Source organism: Pelobates fuscus, chromosome 13 (assembly GCF_036172605.1).
Source record: "Pelobates fuscus isolate aPelFus1 chromosome 13, aPelFus1.pri, whole genome shotgun sequence".
Taxonomy (NCBI): Eukaryota; Metazoa; Chordata; class Amphibia; order Anura; family Pelobatidae; genus Pelobates; species Pelobates fuscus.
In genome coordinates this window covers 31,730,952-31,749,664 of record NC_086329.1, presented here as the reverse complement: position 1 = coordinate 31,749,664, position 18,713 = coordinate 31,730,952, and the positions used below count along the sequence as shown (strand labels likewise).

Sequence of the window (18,713 nt, the reverse complement as noted above, 5' to 3'; positions counted from 1 at the left end):
AGTTCTTCAGAGGGACATCATAAATAGACAAGCTTACATTACCATATGGACTTGTGTTATCTGGAACATAGGCACAAGTAGTCATGGTGACAGGTAAACGTTGTTGGTTGCAATAGATATAATAAATGCAAATCAAAATATTATTATTATTATTAGCAGTGACGGTTGGGAAAATGGACTCAAACTTTCCTTTTACTGCAAAATCATCTGGTACCCCCCTTGGCACACCTATGGCATCAATATATATATATATCAATCAAACTTTCCCTTTAGAGGGGTGCTCCTCTTTATGTTCTGAAGCATGAATGTGGTGTGTCAAGAGTACCTTGTCATGTATTATGTGTATGGACATAATAACCTTGGCTAGGGTGTAGTATTAAACCTGTCCCACGCTACATCAGCGTAGGTGGACTCGGATCATTTAGTCAATATTAATATCACCACAAACTCAGGATGGGCAAATAATCCTGAGGGAGCTTGGCGTTTGGATCTCTTTAGCTTCACGAGGTCTCCTTTTGGGGTCCTCGGCTTTCCATCGATGGCAGGTGGTCAGGCATTATTATGGCCATCAAACACCTACTTGCTGGTATCTTTTTATTTAACAAGTCATTTTTTTTTTTTTTTCTTTAGAGTCAAAAGTGTGTCAAAATCAACAAATGTCACTTCTCATGTTGCAGAGAGAGTCTTGAATCTGGAACAATGAATCCACTGAGTGATCTCTGCAACTTTCACAATGCATTACTGGGTATATGGTCTTGGATGTCACATTGATGACCGGCTAGGCTTCTGGCCATCCTGACAAAATGTCTATGATAACTAGTGCATATTTGACCCAGTAGCTCTTTGTCACCTGGATTCTTGAAAGGGATATTGAGAGTTAGCTAGGTGCTTAGGGGTATTTTAGAGATCAAAGAGTTCATGAGGGTCTTGGATAGGTATAAAGTTCCATGGGCTCACTGCCCAGTACATGTTTTTGGGTAAACAGAGCTTAAGAGCGTTGGAGTACAGCCCGTCTTCAAGGGTTGCCCCTTTCTGTTTTTCCAGCTTTGTATTTCTTCAGGGTCAGCAGCTGCTTGTCATTCTTTCAGAAGCTTGAAATCTGTGGGTAGGATCTACATGGTGAGTATAGAAGTTTCTTTAGCGGACACCCTTCCGTCCACTTCCCTTGGTGCACTTGTGGCTTGGTTGGCAGTTTTTAGTCAGCTGAGTGGTGCTTCTTATCTTCCAGATTGATCCAAAATAATGTGCTGCACCCAGGGCATGTCTTGAGTCAGTGTAGATATTGGCATGTCTTCCTTCAGGCATTTTGTATGCCACTGAGAAGGCTGTCAATTCAGCGTCTTGAGCAGATGTGAGTGAGGAAAGTGAAGGTGCTTGACGTACCTGATCTTCTGTAGCAACAGCAAATCCAGTATGGTACCTTTCCTCTTTATCCGCAAACAGAGTGGAGTCAGGATCTGGTAAAGCTACTGCATGCTCTGTTGAAAGGTGTCTTGTTTCTTCTTTCATCTGTTCAAAGCAACCATAAGGAGCAGTAGAAGAGGTTTCCTCACCTATTTCTGTGTGAGATTGGGGGGTATTTGTCTTTCTATTCACAGTTCTCTTGCTGACCCCCCTCTGTAGAGATCTGTAAGTTGAATGTTCATGTTTTGTTCTAATGAGTCAGGTTCCTTTCATGAGATTTCTGGGGACTTAGTGTAGAAAAAACATGAGGGACAGCCACCTCCCTTACAGGTGTCTTACTTCCATGGGAATCTGGGTCAGGACCGCACTATTTCCTTGAGAGTGCCCAAAACAGTTCTTTCATGTCTGAATAATTTTAATTTTTCGTTAGTGTGGTATTCCCCCCTGGGAAGTGGCGGAAGAGTGGCCAGAGCAACTTTTCTTCAAAATATAATGTTGTCAGGTAGAGGCAGAGTCGTCTATGAGTGGAGGAAATTGGTAAGGAATAAGAAGGGAGGAAGCATATAAAGGATACAGATATGGTGGTGGGGAGATGGAAGAATGAGTAGCGGATAGAGTGAGAGGGAAGAAGGTGGAGTAGGAGGAGGAGAAGGAGGAGTAGAGGAGAAGTAGGAGGAGAGAGGAGAAGGTGGAGTGGAAGGAGAAAGTGGAGTAGAGGGAGGAGTAGGAGGAGGAGTAGAGGGGAAGTAGGAGGAGAGAGGAGAAGGTGGAGTAGAGGGAGGAGTAGGAGGAGAAAGTGGAGTAGAGGGAGGAGTAGGAAGAAGAAGGAGGAGTAAGAGCAGGAAGAAGGAGTAGGAGGAGGAGAAGGTGGAGTAGAGGGAGGAGTAGGAAGAAGAAGGAGGAGTAAGAGCAGGAAGAAGGAGTAGGAGGAGGAGAAGGTGGAGTAGAGGGAGGAGTAGGAGGAGGAGAAGAGGAGAAGTAGGAGGAGAGAGGAGAAGGTGGAGTAGAGGAAGGGGTAGGAGGAGAAAGTGGAGTAGAGGAAGGAGTAGGAAGAGGGGGAGGAGTAAGAGCAGGAAGGAGGAGTAGGAGGAGGAGAAGGTGGAGTAGAGGGAGGAGTAGTAGGGGAAAGTGGGGGACTGCAGATGAAGGGGAGGGATCGGTGGGAGGAATAAGCGGGGGTGGGCAGGTAAGGGAGCAGACAGGTGATGTAGCAATGGAGGAGACATCAGAAATCAAGACTAGGTAGAAATGCAATGGAGGCTGCAAATAGCCCATGTACAACAACTATTAACTGGCCCTATGCTTTCCCTAGAGAAAAATAATAAAAGGCTAACATGCTCATCTTGTCTCCACAAGCCTCGAACGTTTCACTCCCATGGGTGGCCCATGATGGCTTGCCCACCACTTCTCCACACGGGGTCTTGTGCCCGCGGAGACAGACGCTATCCCTGACTCTAGTTCTTAATTTAATAATTTATATCTAACATCTCAAAATGTAATTTCTACTTATATCACAAATATACATTATCACAATTTTATGTCTCGTAAATGGGATAAAATTTATTCTACTCTTCACTGATAATGTATTTTTAAAACATACAAAATAGACAAATAACATTGCCTTCTGCAAAATAAATGGAAAAGATAATGGAGATTTTGTTAAGCTTATAAATGGCTATACATTAATTCACATTTCTTGTTCTCCAGTTTCTGGCTGTTGATGACAATGTACAATGTAATAGAGCAGCGGAAAATGCTAGTAGAATGCTTGGTTGCATAGGGAGAGGTATTAGCAGTAGGAAGAGGGAAATGCTCATGCCATTGTACAGAACACTGGTGGGACCTCACTTAGAGTACTGGATACAGTACTGGAGACCATATCTTCAGAAGGATATGGATACCTTAGAGAGAGTTCAAAGAAGGGCTACTAAACTGGTTCATGGATTGCAGGGTAAAATTCACCAGGAAAGGTTAAAGGATCTTGACAGGTATAGCTTGGTGAAAAGACGAGACAGGGGAAATATGATAAAAGCATTTTTAAATACATAAAGGGAAACAACACAGTAAAAGTGGAGACTATATTTAAAAGAAGGAAAACTACCATAACAAGAGGACATAGTCTCAAAAATAGAGGGACCAAGGTTTAAAAATAATATCAGGAAGTATTACATTACTGAGAGGGTAGTGGATGCATGGAATAGCCTTCCAACTGGAGTGGTAGAGGTTAACTCAGTAGAAGTGTTTTAAGCATGCGTGGGATAGGCACTTGCTGCTAGTAACAGATCTAGAATTAATATACTATAATGCCCAAAGTCTCAATTCCTACGCATATGCAATAATAAAATATCTGGGCTTACAACAAAAATTATGTTAGTCAGTCTTTAAACTTGGCTTATTCATTTGTTCAAGAAATCTTGGTTTATTAGAACTTTCTTTTAGTAAATGTTCTTTAAGATAACCCTTCTTTCAGCATGTTATCAATCTTTGTACACAAAGCTAAAACACACTTGTTACTTATACGTGAAACGATAGACATATATATTCTATCTACATATTAACCAATACTTGTCACAGACACCTTCCTGACACAGGGAAACTAATAGCAGGATAATCCTAGTAACCGTAACCTTTTTGTTCATAATATATGGGAATTAAGGAAGACAGCATGTCTTTAAGATAGGATGAGCATGACACAATACACGGGCGCGTCTCACAGAAGGCAAGGAGAGAGCCAGCATGAAGTTTTTTAACCATGTCAGCGCTGGAAAGACAGTTACGTTACAATTATTGCAAAAGCAAAGGGACACAAAAACACAACATTTAATAATACTCTTCAGTGAAACTCAATACAAAACCCCCACCCTCTACCAGGGTAATGGCTAACACAAAATACAAAAACAATTATTATAATATACATACATTCTTAACCCTTTGTGATCTAGTTCTTCCTCAACCCTACCTTCCTGCTGAATAGCATTGCTACTCTGTACCAGTAAGCTTGCTTTCTTCTCTGTCAGTAATCTACCACATGAAGGCACAGCAACTTTACACACTTTAGCAATCTCTATCTTCAACTAGATCACACGCGCTAGCCAGCCCTTATTGGGCTTTTCTAACCCTGTTCCATTCCCCTCCTATACAGGCGTCCCAGATATAGGGGGAAAAGGTTTTAAACAGTGTCTACAATGGTGGACTGACACTCGAGAGGGGTGGGTCCCCCCCCAGTGCGTCTTCCCAAAACGTAGACTAGTCACTAATTGGAGGTGAGAAGTGTGTGACCAATCACTTCTCTCACAATAGAAATAGGAGAGGATAGAATAATAATATAGGAAGTATAGAAAAGGGAAAAGGCAAGGAAAAATCCTTAGAGACAGACACAGGAGTTCATGAGACTCCTAATTAAACAGACAAGACAACAATACAATTGAAATACAGTGCATGCATTACAGTTCAAATGAAATCAACAATAATCCCTTTCCTTCTACATGTGCTTACTCCAAAGTCACCTTTCTCACCCTCGTAGTGTCCCCGCTCGGAGAACGACTTTCATAAGTCTCACTACCAGCGGCCAAGGATAACAGCTAACACCGGTCCGAAATCCTTTCCAGCCTCCCTCTACTCTGCAGTCCACAAGAATGTGGCCACGTCTATCCTCATTCCCGTAGTGCCCCTATAAAACCCACTTTATAAGTCTCACTACCACGTGATGCGAAAAACAAGCAATACCTGCCTGAATCCCCCCCGGAAACTGAGTCCCCTGCCACAAGGCTCAGTCTCCTACCACAATTAAATAACCAGTGGATCTCCGGCTCAACTAGAGCCGAAAGGTCCGGGCCAGGACGTCCCCAACTCAACTAGAGCTGGATGGTCCGAACGTGCACAGTGAAGCTAGCTAGGCTATCAAAGTGACACACCATTGGATCACAGGAACCTATGATTCTACACAGATCCCACAGTTCCACCAACTTCTTTTTCCTTACAGCCACAGCCACAAGGCTCCTAAAAGAAGTAAACAGGCAACAGAGGACCCCCAGGAACACATCCACAGGTCCACCCCCCTTTTTCCTTACAACCACAGCACAGTGGTTCCTAAAAGAGGTAAAACAGGCAACAGAAGACCCCCAGGAACGAATCCACAGGTCCACCCCCCTTTATCCCAAAAGGGGTAAAATACAAACAGATAGACAGACACACTGAAGACCCAGGCAAATCCTCTCAGGTCCACCCCCCTTTATCCCAAAAAGGGGAAAACAAGCAAGACAGAACCCCAGGCAAATCCCCTGCAGGTCCACCCCCCCTTTATCTCAAAATGGGGAAACAGGCGAACAATTCAAACACAATTCAAACACACCCAGGCAACAGATAGACTAAAATGCAGGTAAACAAGTGAGTAACGAGACACCGGGCAAGATATTACCTGTCTTTGATGTCCTCCCGGGAAGCAGTCACAGACACGTGGACGGGTCAATCAAAGGGGCCGGAACATACCGGTGGCTCTGCAGAAGTCTCTACCGTGTACTTGGAGGTGATCAGTCTCCCTTCCTACCCCCAGGATTCCCCCGTCCAACAGCATCTTCCTTAGGACGGCTCACCGGCCAGAGGCCATAGCCCGATGCCCCACGTTGGGAGCCAAGTTGTTATGGTACTTTTTGAAAGTAAACCAAAATGTTCAAAGTCTATCTGTTCCTGTCCAAATCTGAGATGATTAAATTGCGTATACGCAGAAGTAAGCTCACACTGACACATGGAGTTCAGGTTAAAAGCACTTCAGAAAATTTAATGCAATCTGGTTGGAAAACAGTTGTGCAGATCTTTTTAAAAGCAAAATGATATCATCATTGAATATCAGATAATAACAAATAAACATCATTGATTGGATTAAACATTATGTGACTAACTTCGTGTCCACCCACCAATATTATTAATTGGCTCAGGGGTTTGAGTGACCAGCTAGGTGTCCTCCCACCGGGAGGTGGTATTGTTCTGGACAAGGGTGTGGACAGAAGGCTCAGGCGCCATCTTTCCCAGCATGAGGTTTACTCGGTGGAAAGGGGGGCTTGAGCGTCATTTTACACAGTCAGTGATATCAGGCCTCATGTCCAGGTGCAAGGTCTCTTATGAATAGAACATTTCATTACTACTGTGTTCTCGTGGCCTTCAAACTATACTATCTTACAAGTCCTAAGGAGTAGCCGGCAAGTCTTAAGGAGTAGCCAGCACCTCCTGGTACTTGTCCTTGTAGGAAACACGGTCTTTGTCTACTGTATTAATTGGGTTTGAGAAGTTCAGTCACGTAAGGTAGTTTTAAAATGAACAAGTTAAGTCATGAGGACAAAATGGAGGATTTGAAGAAGTCAGGTTAGGAGGACAAAATGGAGGATTGTCACAATATAAGGTTAAAATGGAGTTAGTACAATAATTCAATACAAGTACAATAATAATTTTTAATAATTCCACATCAAACCTTTCTTCATAGCTGATATATTCCATTCCTTTTATTAATTTTGTAGCCCGCCTCTGCACTTTTTCTAGTGCCATGATATCCTTCTTTAGAACAGGTGCCCAAAATTGCACAGCATATTCAATATGTGGTCTTACCAGTGATTTATAGAGAGGCAAAATTATATTCTCGTCCCGAGAATGAATGCCCTTTTTCATGCATGACAATACCTCACTGGCCTTGGCCACTGCTGATTGACATTGCACATTGTTGCATAGTTTGTTGTCTATAACAATTCCCAAGTCCTTTTCGTGTGTTGTTATCCCTAATTCACTTCCATTAAGGGTATACGTTGCTTGTGTATTCTTTACGCCGAAGTGCATAACTTTGCATTTTTCAACATTAAATTTCATCTGCCATTTGAGTGCCCAGTCCTCCAGTCTATCTAAATCCTTCTGCAGCAAAGTAATATCTTGCTCACATTGTATTATTTTACAAAGTTTTGTGTCATCTGCAAACACTGAAACATGACTTTCAATGCTGTCTTCAAGATCATTTATAAAAATGTTAAGTAGAAGGGGTCCCAGAACCGAATCCTTTGATTTTGTCAGGGTTATTCACAGATTACTTGGCAAACATCCGTTTAAAAAAGGCTAAACTTCATGTTTAATTCTGTTAAAATGCACAGCGTTATTTACTAAAGTGAGAATTCAGAGCCAATTTAAAGTAAATCTCAAATATACGATCAAAATGACGAACTGGAAAAAATCCTCTTAATCCACTATGCTCTTAGGTCCGCTTACTCTGGTTTTAAATTTGAAATTCCCTTTGAATTATTTATTTCATTTTTTTTATATTTATTTATGAAATCCATAATTTCAGCTGGATTTAGGCTGAAAAAAAATCTTGTAGACCATAAAAATCCTCCCATGCTGTCCCTGACTTATTATGGCTGTCTTATCCTCTGTGTGAGATAATCCATTTGGATCACCTCGGCCAATCAAATGCTTTCCAGAAAGAATCCTTGAGGAGCCTTCTGTGCATTAATAGAAATTGCTACGATGGGCCAATAGGATTCTCCTCAAAGAGGAGCATTACAATGCGTCTCGATGTAGACAATTTACTGTCTTTGGCGTTGTAATAATTGTTTGTCTTAATGCTGAACCTGTAGGCTTCTGAAAAACTAAGGTGTTTTTAGGAGGAAGTTCTAGTGGTTGTCTGATTATTAGCATTTAGAGGCATACTGACTGAAGAATGTATACATTAACATTTCTTTCAAGCGGGCAATGCTTACATTTGTCACAGGGCCTATGCACAAAACCAGTGACATTAAGCTGTAATGCTGGTGCTAAGTGAGTCCCTTTGAAATAATAAAGTAATTTAAATATATTAATTCTATGAATACAGTTACCTAAATAAATGCTTGAATTATTGAGATATATTGGGCCCCTCGATGGAATTAACTCTTTCTGCCATGGTGTTGGTTGTTAAAATGATACTGATGACAGGATTTTGTAGCCATAGCATCGAATATTATTGGAAGCTGTCTGCCTTCCAGTGCAGTCCAACCAAATTGTGGAAAAACATGCTGACAGCTGCCAATTCTGTCCGATTATTTATTATAAACTGGAGTGCGGGCTATCTGTGTGTCTGCGCACTCTGAATCCTATGCTAAATCTGTGTGTACTCCATGAGTCTTGTTCAGAATCTGTGTGTCTGCACATCTTGAATTTTGTGCTAAATCTGTGTCTATACAACTGCAATCCTATGCTGAAATTATGTGCCCCTGCGCTCCTGAATCCTGTGCTGAGTCTGTCTGCAAAGTCTGAATCCTGTGCTGAATCTGTCTGCAAAGTCTGAATCCTGTGCTGAATCTGTCTGCAAAGTCTGAATCCTGTGCTGAATCTGTCTGCAAAGTCTGAATCCTGTGCTGAATCTGTCTGCAAAGTCTGAATCCTGTGCTGAATCTGTCTGCAAAGTCTGAATCCTGTGCTGAATCTGTCTGCAAAGTCTGAATCCTGTGCTAAATCTGTGCGTCTGTACCCTTTAAATCCCGTGCGAATGTATCTGCACCTGCACAGTCATCATCCTGCTGTACAGCAAATGTGTCATTAACGCCATTACTAACTTAATTGTTTCTGCACACTGCTTCCTGTAGTATGTTTGTAGGCATACAAATTGCATCTTGTGCACACATGGCATTTACACAATGCATTGTATCATTGCACAGTCTCCATTTTGCACTGCCTTTGTGTTCACACACACACACACACTGTTTGCACATTGTGGGATCCGTACACTGTATTCATTATGTAACATACAGTTTACATGCATGCGTACACATTGCACTGTATATGCAGACACAGTGATTAGTTTGTAATGGTGGTTGTCCATATCCTGGAGGTTAGTACAGGACCTTGTGTGTGAAGAAGAGGAGGCTAAGGCTCTTTCCAGCAGATTGTGTTTTGTTTGGCTCATGTCTAGCTTGTGCTTCTGGCTGAGATCCACACTGCACCATCGCAGCTCACGCAGCTCGACACCGCATCCTTTCTGTGTTTCCTGGATGCACAAAAGTCTTTTAATCCTTAGCTGCCAGACAGATGTGCAGATAGCTTACACCCCTACCCCTCCTGTCCTTCTGTGCTGCACTTATCTTCTTAACTCCTTGTCTGCAGCATTGCTTAACAGCAAATCATAGACAAATAACAGGTGAGTGACAACGGCAGATGTGGAAATAGAACAGATGTAATCAGTGCTTTTACATTCATGTCTGTGTTCTATTTACAGTAACCCTTTCTATGCAAGTCTGACGATAATCATATCAGAATTCTTCTATTAAGTCAATTGCTATTGGGTTCCTTCGGCACTGAATGGGTTATGGCACCTTGCTGAGCTCCCCATCAGCTGCAGTTTCCATCATGTAATCTGGTTTTAGCAATCGTTTCCTGGAGCGATTCCAGCCCCTAGCTCAGTCTGGAACAAAAATCCTTTGGAAATAGCCCACGGCCCAGCCTTTTGAACAGAGCTGGATAGGCTCCTGGGCTGTCTTTCCACTCTACAAAACCACACTAAAATTACTTATCTCCAGCAACTTAGATTAATCTTTATTTCTATCACCGGTGGAAATTGAAAATGTGGGGTTTTAACATAACCCCGTGTTAGTGATCCTCTTTTGCAATACTGATCTCTGCCCTTTTCAGGTATATCCCAGAATTCACAGTAATGCATAGTGTGTATGGGTGTACTATAGCTCTGCACAGCAATATACTACCCAAGAATATAGGAGCCTTTACCAAGCTAGGAACCACACAAAATCTGCAACTCACAGTCTCAATCGGCCATTCTCTCACACATGAGTATATTTGTAATGTCCCCTTTGAGGTCTGTGTCTAGAGGGGGAACACGATGTCTCTGCATTCTATGGCTACAAAGCCAGCTTCGAGGCTTCTCATGTTCTCCTGAGCAGCATCCACAGTCAGATGGCTGCAGGAGCACACAGAGATCTTTTGATCCCTGCAACTGGCATGGAGACAAATTCTCCAAACCAGGTCCCATTTCTCTCACAGTGGATTTGTCGGGCCCTGTATTAATCTGTTAAACTACAGTAAATGTGTTCAGAAATATTTGTTGAAATAAACTGACATATTGAGTTACATAATTGTTATCAGCAGGGCATGAACTGACCTGAAATCTTCTGGAATAGCCCCACCTCTGTCTACTGCTCTCACCTTCTAACTCAGGCTTCTCAAACTGTACCCCCAGATGTTGTTAAACTAAAACTCCCATGATTATCGGACCATTTATTAAAGAATTCTTGGAGTTCTTGGCCATTAAGAAGTGGAGATTCAGACTTTGAAATCCCTGCTCTAACCCAGTCTGTCTTTTGCCATTTGAAATTTGGATAGGCTCTGTTTGTGACATTGGTAATTGATAGAAAAATGGTACATTGGATGCCGAGGGACTGGAAAGGGCTCGTTACTTAAAAGAACACTATAGTCACCTAAATGACTTTAGCTAAATAAAGCAGTTTTAGTGTATAGATCATTCCCCTGCAATTTCACTGCTCAATTCACTGTCATTTAGGAGTTAAATCACTTTGTTTCTGTTTATGCAGCCCTAGCCACACCTCCCCTGGCTATGATTGACAGAGCCTGCATGAAAAAAAAAAAATGGTTTCACTTTCAAACAGATATAATGTACCTTAAATAATTGTATCTCAATCTCTAAATTGAACTTTAATCACATACAGGAGGCTATTGCAGGGTCTAGCAAGCTATTAACATAGCAGGGGATAAGAAAATCTTAATTAAACAGAACTTGCAATGAAGAAAGCCTAAATAGGGCTCTCTTTACAGGAAGTGTTTATGGAAGGCTGTGCAAGTCACATGCAGGGAGGTGTGACTAGGGTTCATAAACAAAGGGATTTAACTCCTAAATGGCAGAGGATTGAGCAGTGAGACTGCAGGGGCATGTTCTATACACCAAAACTGCTTCATTAAGCTAAAGTTGTTCAGGTGACTATAGTGTCCCTTTAACTATCCTTAGGATCTAGGTCATATAATTTAGTATTAAAGAAGGTTTACGTCTGAAGTATCTTAAAATGAAACTATCTACTAACTGTCTACAGAAAAATTAAACCTTTAAACTGTCCCACAGTTGATCCATGCATTTAAAACATGTTAAATAATTGCTATATTTAATGAGTTTCTATACTAAGTAACTACAAGGTAAAGGACAAGTCATTCAGTTTTTTCCTTCTTTTTATTTGCTCAAATTCTTACTAGTATGAGCATCTAGCTATGTTCCTAAGTATAATTTGTAACAATATCTATACATTGTAGTATTTTCTTTCTAAATTCGCTAGGCCCTGTGAACTTTGGTTAGACAGAAGACATGAATCTACAGATGTTCTAACATTTTACTGTGTCGGTGTGTTAAGTGTTGCATTGCAATTAGCCGAAGACTTTTGCTGGATAAATGTCCCCTGACTGTTTTTTTTATTAAATCTTAAATCTTCAGCAAAAGTCTCCATCGGAGTCATTTGTGACGCGGGAAAAAAGGTCCAGCTCTCAGACATATAGTGGCCGACCCATACAACTAGACAAGATCCTCATGACCAAAGTGAAAGTGCCTCACACGTTTGTCATCCACTCCTACACCCGACCCACTGTGTGCCAGTACTGCAAGAAGCTGCTGAAAGGTCTTTTCAGGCAGGGCCTTCAGTGCAAGGACTGCAAGTTCAACTGTCACAAAAGATGTGCTCCTAAAGTGCCTCATAATTGCCTTGGCGAGGTTGCAATCAATGGAGGTAAGTCATGGCTATCTCAAGTGTATTGCCTTGTTTGTGTACGTGTGCACAAAGGATAACTCACTATACCTGTCTACTCAAAAATAATTATTGATATAGATATACACTGATCAGCCACAACATTAAAACTACCTGCCTAATATCGTGTTATGGACAAAATACTGTAGGTCCCCCTCGTGCTGCCAAAATATCTTTGGTACATTGAGGCAAGGACTCTACAAGACCTCGGATTGTGTTCTGTGGTATTTGGCACCAAGACCTTAGCAGCAGATCCTTGAAGTCCTGCAAGTTGGGCCTCCATGGATTGGATTTGTTGTTCCAGCACATTCCACAGCTGCTCAATCATACTGAGATCTGAGGAATTTGGCAACACCTTGAACTCTTTGTCATGTTTCCAAACCATTCCTGAACATTTTTTTTCAATATGTCAGGCTGCATTATCCTGCTGAATGAGGCCATTGCCATCAAGGGGGGTGTATGTGGTCTGCAACAATCTCCGGTCCAGTTCTGACACTCTCATCTCCATTGAAGGTGTTTTCGGTGGTAGACAGGGGCCATCATGGGCACTTTGACCACTCTGCGGCTATGCAGGCCCATACGCAGTAAACCGCAATGCACTGTGTGTTCTGGCACGTTTCTCTCCTGGCCAGCATTACGTTTTTCAGCAATCTGAGCTACAGTAGCTCTTCTATGTCTGATCGGACCAGCCTTTACTCCCCATGTGCATCAATGAGCCTTGGGCACCAATGACCCTGACTCACTGTTCCCTGTGTGTCCTCCCTTGCACCACTTTCCGTTTTGGAGATATTCTTACTCAGTCATCTAGCTATCACTATTTGGCCATTGTCAAAATCACTCAAATCTTTTTGCATGCCCTTTTCTCCTGAAATTTAAGAACTGACTGTTCACTTGCTGCCTAGTATATCCCAGCCCTTGACAGGCGCCATTGTAACAATATATTTGATGTTATTCACTTTAGAGGTTTTTTTTTTTTACTGTTGTGGCTGATCAGTGTATAACCACTTTATTTCATTTTTTGGCTGTGTGAGATCAGTTGGCTCCTGATGGTGTCTATCTGGCTACCTACCCATCTGATATGATTGTGTGAACAAATACAAGTTCAATTCTCATTTGTGACTACGACTACATGATGATTACATTCTCATTTTTTATTTGCTAGAAGATAGTGATATTCACTGTTTTCCCATTTGACACCTGTCTTTTTCTACAGACCTGCTAAGTCCTGGAGCAGAGTCTGATGTGGTAATGGAGGAAGGAAGTGATGATAATGAAAGTGACCGTACCAGTAGACTAATGGAAGAAATAGACGAGTCCCTCACCCCTGATTCTGATATTAACATGAGCTGCTGCCGTGCTGAGAATGGAGACATGCAGGACGCTGACCCAGACCAAGACACATCTGACCGTATGATCAGGTGTGTATAAGTTTTGAATTGATCGCAAGAAAAATGTAATGAAACCATTAGGAACTAATCAGCATAATCTATAAATGGATTTATACACCAAGTGTGAAGGAAAATATATATAATCCACCACTAGTGTAGTTATGGCGCGCTTAAAGATATATTCACTTACCCCTATGGGTTAACACAATATTCAGCATACAGGGAATATAGCACAGTATAAACGCCTGAAAGAATAAAACCAAATATAGTGCAGTATCGTAATAGAACAAGATAAAAATAAATGGTCACAGCAGTCTCACTCACAGGGGTCAGAGCCACTTAGGATAGGCTCAGATCGCTTGAGTACGTATGTACTATGGTGGCACTGTACCTCTGCACTGTTTCTTGTTCAGATGGTTCCCGTATAAAAAAAAGAGGATAGGGAAACAAAGGAAGCAAGATGGCTTCTAGTATGATTAGTTCCACAAAACAGAAATAAATGTAGTGAAAAAAGTGGCTTCTCACCTTGTCAGGAGCCCTGTCCTGGCTCTTGGTATACAAGTAAATATGCCTTTAAGGGGGCTACAACCCTTCTTTGTGCAGCAAATGGAGGGAGGTCGACTTGTATTATTAAAAGAATATTTATTTAACAAATATGTCAAAAGCTAACAAATCAAAATGATGAAGAGAATAAAAATATCACAAGTCGTCCTTCCCGAAACGCGTTTCGCTGTATAGTAACAGCTTTCTCAATCTGTATCCATCATGCTGCATAAACCGTCGATATGCACTCCATAACTACACTAGTGGTGGATTATATATATTTTCCTTCACACTTAGTGTATAAATCCATTTAAACATATCTCTATAAGGGAGGAGAGTCCTTATATCTATGTGGTAGCTGCTGAAAAATTATTTTTGTTATATTATTTTCGAGTGCCTATTTTGCACACATATATCTATTTCTTAATAAGCATAATCTGCTTTTAAGGGGAACTGTAACTTTCCAGGATTTTAAACATTATATTACTTTTTCCTTTATATTTAACAAATATTTGTGAAGTTTAAAAATTTTAATTAAAATGTAGAAATCCATAAGTCTGTATCCTGCAACTGGGTGCCTCCATCGTAGCTCCCTGTCAATCATTCTTACATGCTCTGTCTTTTTCACCTGGCCTAGAGAAAGCGCACAAAGAGGAGAAGAAATGGGGCGATTTAAAGTGTGCTTGTGAAAAAAATGGTGCAAAATTGTAATGTTGGTTTAGTAGTTTCCATAGTGATTCTCCCACTTGTAATACGGAAGCCCACTTTTTAGAACAGAACAGTTTGATTATTATTATTATTATTTATATAGCACCATCAGATTCCGTAGCGCTGTACAATGGGTGGTCTAACAGACATATAATTGTAACCAGACAACTGGATCCACAGGAACAGAGGGATTGAGGGCCCTGCTCAATTAGCTTACATTCTAGAGTGAGTGGGGTATAGTGACACAAAGGGTAAAAGTAGGGGTACGAAGTAGGTTGTTACAAAAGTATTCACTAAGGGCTTAGTAGGTAATTTTTGACAGTTGCAGGAGAGGAGTCATGGGGGGTGAGGGATAAAAACCAGCTAGCAGTTTAATAGGCTTTCTTGAAGTGAGTTTTCAATGATTTTTTGAATGAGTGGAGACTGGCTGAAAGTCTTGCGGAGAAGGGAAGGGAGTTCCACAGAAGAGGTGCAGCCCTGGAGAAATCTTGGAGGCAAGCATTAGAGGTGGGAGTACGGACAGAGGATATACATAGGTGTTTGGCAGAGCGTAGGAGCCTCGAGGGGAGATACTTGTGTGTTCAGGAGAATAGGTAGGTTGGAGCAGAATTTTAAATTCAGCCTTATATCTAACTGGAAGCCAATGCATGGACTGACAGAGCGGGGAGGTGTGGGAGGTGTGAGCGGACAGGAAAATTAGCCTTGCCGTCACATTTATTATAGTTTGCAGCAGTGAAATCTCAGAAAACGTAAGACCACTGAGAAGGGGATTGCAGTAGTCCAGGCGAGAGAGAACAGCAGTACCAGCACCTAAGCCATATCCGGCGTTAAATAGGGGCGGATGCGTGCTATGTTTTTGAGATGGAAGTGACCGGATTTGGCGATTGATTGGACATGAGGGGTGAAGGAGAGGTTGGAGTAAAAAAGAACACCCAGGCAGCGAGCCTGCGAGGTAGAGGTGATGGTGGCGCCGTTAACTTGGAGGGAGACAGACACGGGAGTAGCAACACTTGAGGGAGGAAAGACCAGAAGTTCTCTTTTGGACAGGTTGAGTTTAAGAAAGTGAGCAGCCATCCAGTTGGAAATCGCAGAGAGACATTCAAAGGCACGAGTTAAGATGGGCGGAGAGAGATCAGGAGAGGACAGGTAGATTTGCGTGTCATCTGCATATAAATGATAACGGAAGCCAAAGGAGCTGATGAGTTTACCAAAGGGAGGGAGCAGATCGAGGACAGGTGGGGACCAAAGACTGAACCTTGGGGGATGCCTACAGAGAGTGGTTGGGGGGAAGAGGCAATACATTTCTTCCTGATTTTCCTAATTTGCTTTTCGTGGCCTGCCTACGCCTGTCCTGAAAACAGAAGATCATGCTAAAAGGGTTAACATGAGTTGTAGGTGATTTTCATTGTTTCATTCGATGGTGCAAATTTTAGAGAAGCGACAGTTCCCCTTTAAATTGAAAATCATGAGGGTAACCACTTAACATGTTAAAATCACTTCTATTTTTGTTTAGTGTTTTTTTCTATGGTGAAATGATTATGATTATTAAAACTTACTGAAATGTACAGAATTTCAGACACAAGTGAGAAAACACAGACCAGAGTGCATAGGAATAAAGCAACAACCTAAACCAGTGTATGGATAGAATACAATGTTTTTTAAAGCCATGTTCCTGCACACAAATATAATTACATTTAAGGACATCTGTTGTTGGGTGTGCTTACTTCGGGTATACATTTCCCAAAACTGCAGAAAGAGAGACACATACTGTACAGTTTAAAGGAACATTTGGGACACCCATAACAACTTCATATCAATGAAGTTGTTAAGATGCCTGGAGGTCTTAGGCGCAGTGTCTTTAACTTTAAGGGGCACCCAGGTGACTTCATCTCTTTGAAGTGTCCCTGTGTCCCTTCGTCCTGCAATGTAAAACATTGCCATTTTATAGAAACAGCAATGTTTACATTGCAGTACGAAGACTGCTGCTAGACAGCCACTAGAGGCACTTCCTGGAGTTTCATGGAGTTTGGCATTCAGCATCAAGGGAAATCCCATAGGAAAGCATTGCCTCAGTGTGCTGGGGAAGGCCTAACGTGCTCAGTGCTCGCCATGCATTAGTCCCACCCATCGGGTAAGTGAATACATTGTTGGGTGAGGGCACGGGGGCAGAGGAATATGTTAGTGTTAGAAATACAGCTTCGTACTACTAATACTAAAGTGTTCCTTTAAGCAATATAGTGCCCCTTTTAAATGTAAATTTAAAATACTTTAAAACAGTTGTATGTAACAGTATGTTCAGTGTGTGAGTCTGACCCAGGAACAATCTGAAAAAGAGAAGGAAAGCTGATTTTATTTTTGATTTTATTTCAGTCCTTCAGCCAGTAACAACATTCCCTTGATGAGAGTGGTTCAGTCTGTCAAACACACTAAGAGGAAAAGCAGCAGTGTCATAAAAGAAGGGTGGATGGTGCATTATACCAGTAAAGATACCATGGTAAGGATCCACTACTACACGAGAAGACCCACACTCCCATAGCTGCAGTATCATTACATTCATGCATCTAGAATACCAACGATAACACGTCTGCAGTGGGGGTGAAAGGCTGTCTTAGTTGGTGCATGTATTAAAAGTCTTATACTACTGACATTTACGTTCTTCCCGCTCTTTATTACTGCTGAAAAAAATAATGTTCTTTATAGAGAAATAGCATTAGCAATAAGCTTTAGATTAAAAGACTTTGGTTGCCTGTTGATGCCTTCAATCTCAGTCTCTATTTAATATTGTCCCATAAGCTTTCCAAATGTTAATATTTTTTGATAAACTTAAAAATATATTTATTACACAAAGTTGTTATATTCGTGAACGCATGCTGAATTTCTTACCACTTAATAAAAGATTAAAAAATAAATAAATATATATATATATATATTTATTTATATTTATATTGTATTTTTTGTGTTTTAAAAAAAAAAAACTAGATATATTTTAAAAGTTGGTCCAGAGATATTCAATTGTTTGAAACGCTTATACAAATGTATTAAACAGAGGCCTCGCTGTTTACGTGCAATATTCAACAATTTGCAACAACTTCCTTCCCTGTCAGTGTGTGCTTGAAAATATTTTCTCAGTATGTAGTTTTTTTATTTTTTTTTTATTCTATTATTGTAAAAGGAACACACCAAGCAAAATTATAAACACTTCAGCACGCTGTAGTGGTTATGGTGCCAGGAGTGCCCAGTGTAATGAGTCAAACCATTTTTGAAAGGCTTGACTTCTTACCTGAGGTCAGTCGGGCAATGCCACTGGAAGTTCCTAAGCAGAAACATCTGTTAGCTCATTGGTTGAGAGCACGCTGTAGTGGTTATGGTGCCAGGAGTGCCCGGTGTAATGAGTCAAACCATTTTTGAACGGCTTGACTACTTACGTGATGTCCGTCGGGCAATAACACTGGAAGTTCCTAAGCAGACACATCTGTTAGCTTATTGGCTGAGAGTGATCAGCTTCCAAATCTTGGTGAATATTGTCTAAACATAGTTAGAATTGGTATGATAAAGTGGGAGTATGTGCTTTACCGGTAAGCGTCAAGCCACTCGCTAAGTGACAGATTAGTTGCGGACAGCGCATGGGAAATCCTGCCACCATAAGCACTGCAGCATGCTGCAGTGATTATGGTAACCATCGGGTCCCTTTAACCTAAAAAGTATTTAGTTCATCATTTGTAATGACGGTTGTGTGAATGATCTGCTGATTCTCTGTAATTATTCCATTAATAGAGAAAAAGACATTACTGGAGACTGGACAGCAAGTGTATCACCCTGTTTCAGACGGATACTGGAAGCAAATACTACAAGGTACCTAACCATAAACGTGACACTTGTGTTTTAGTGCTGCTGGACAATGTGC

The 18,713-nt window shown here is 41.3% G+C and overlaps 1 protein-coding gene across 2 annotated transcripts in view; it reads left to right on the top strand.

Moving 5' to 3' along the window:
* PRKD1 (protein kinase D1) overlaps positions 1–18,713 on the top strand; it is a 140,738-nt gene that overhangs the window by 99,533 nt on the left and 22,492 nt on the right. For both annotated transcript variants that reach the window (XM_063439872.1, XM_063439873.1), the window contains exons 5-8: positions 11,864–12,152; positions 13,384–13,588; positions 17,180–17,303; positions 18,584–18,661. In XM_063439872.1, the coding sequence (XP_063295942.1) occupies positions 11,864–12,152; positions 13,384–13,588; positions 17,180–17,303; positions 18,584–18,661 (696 nt within the window). The remainder of the gene's footprint in view (positions 1–11,863; positions 12,153–13,383; positions 13,589–17,179; positions 17,304–18,583; positions 18,662–18,713) is intronic.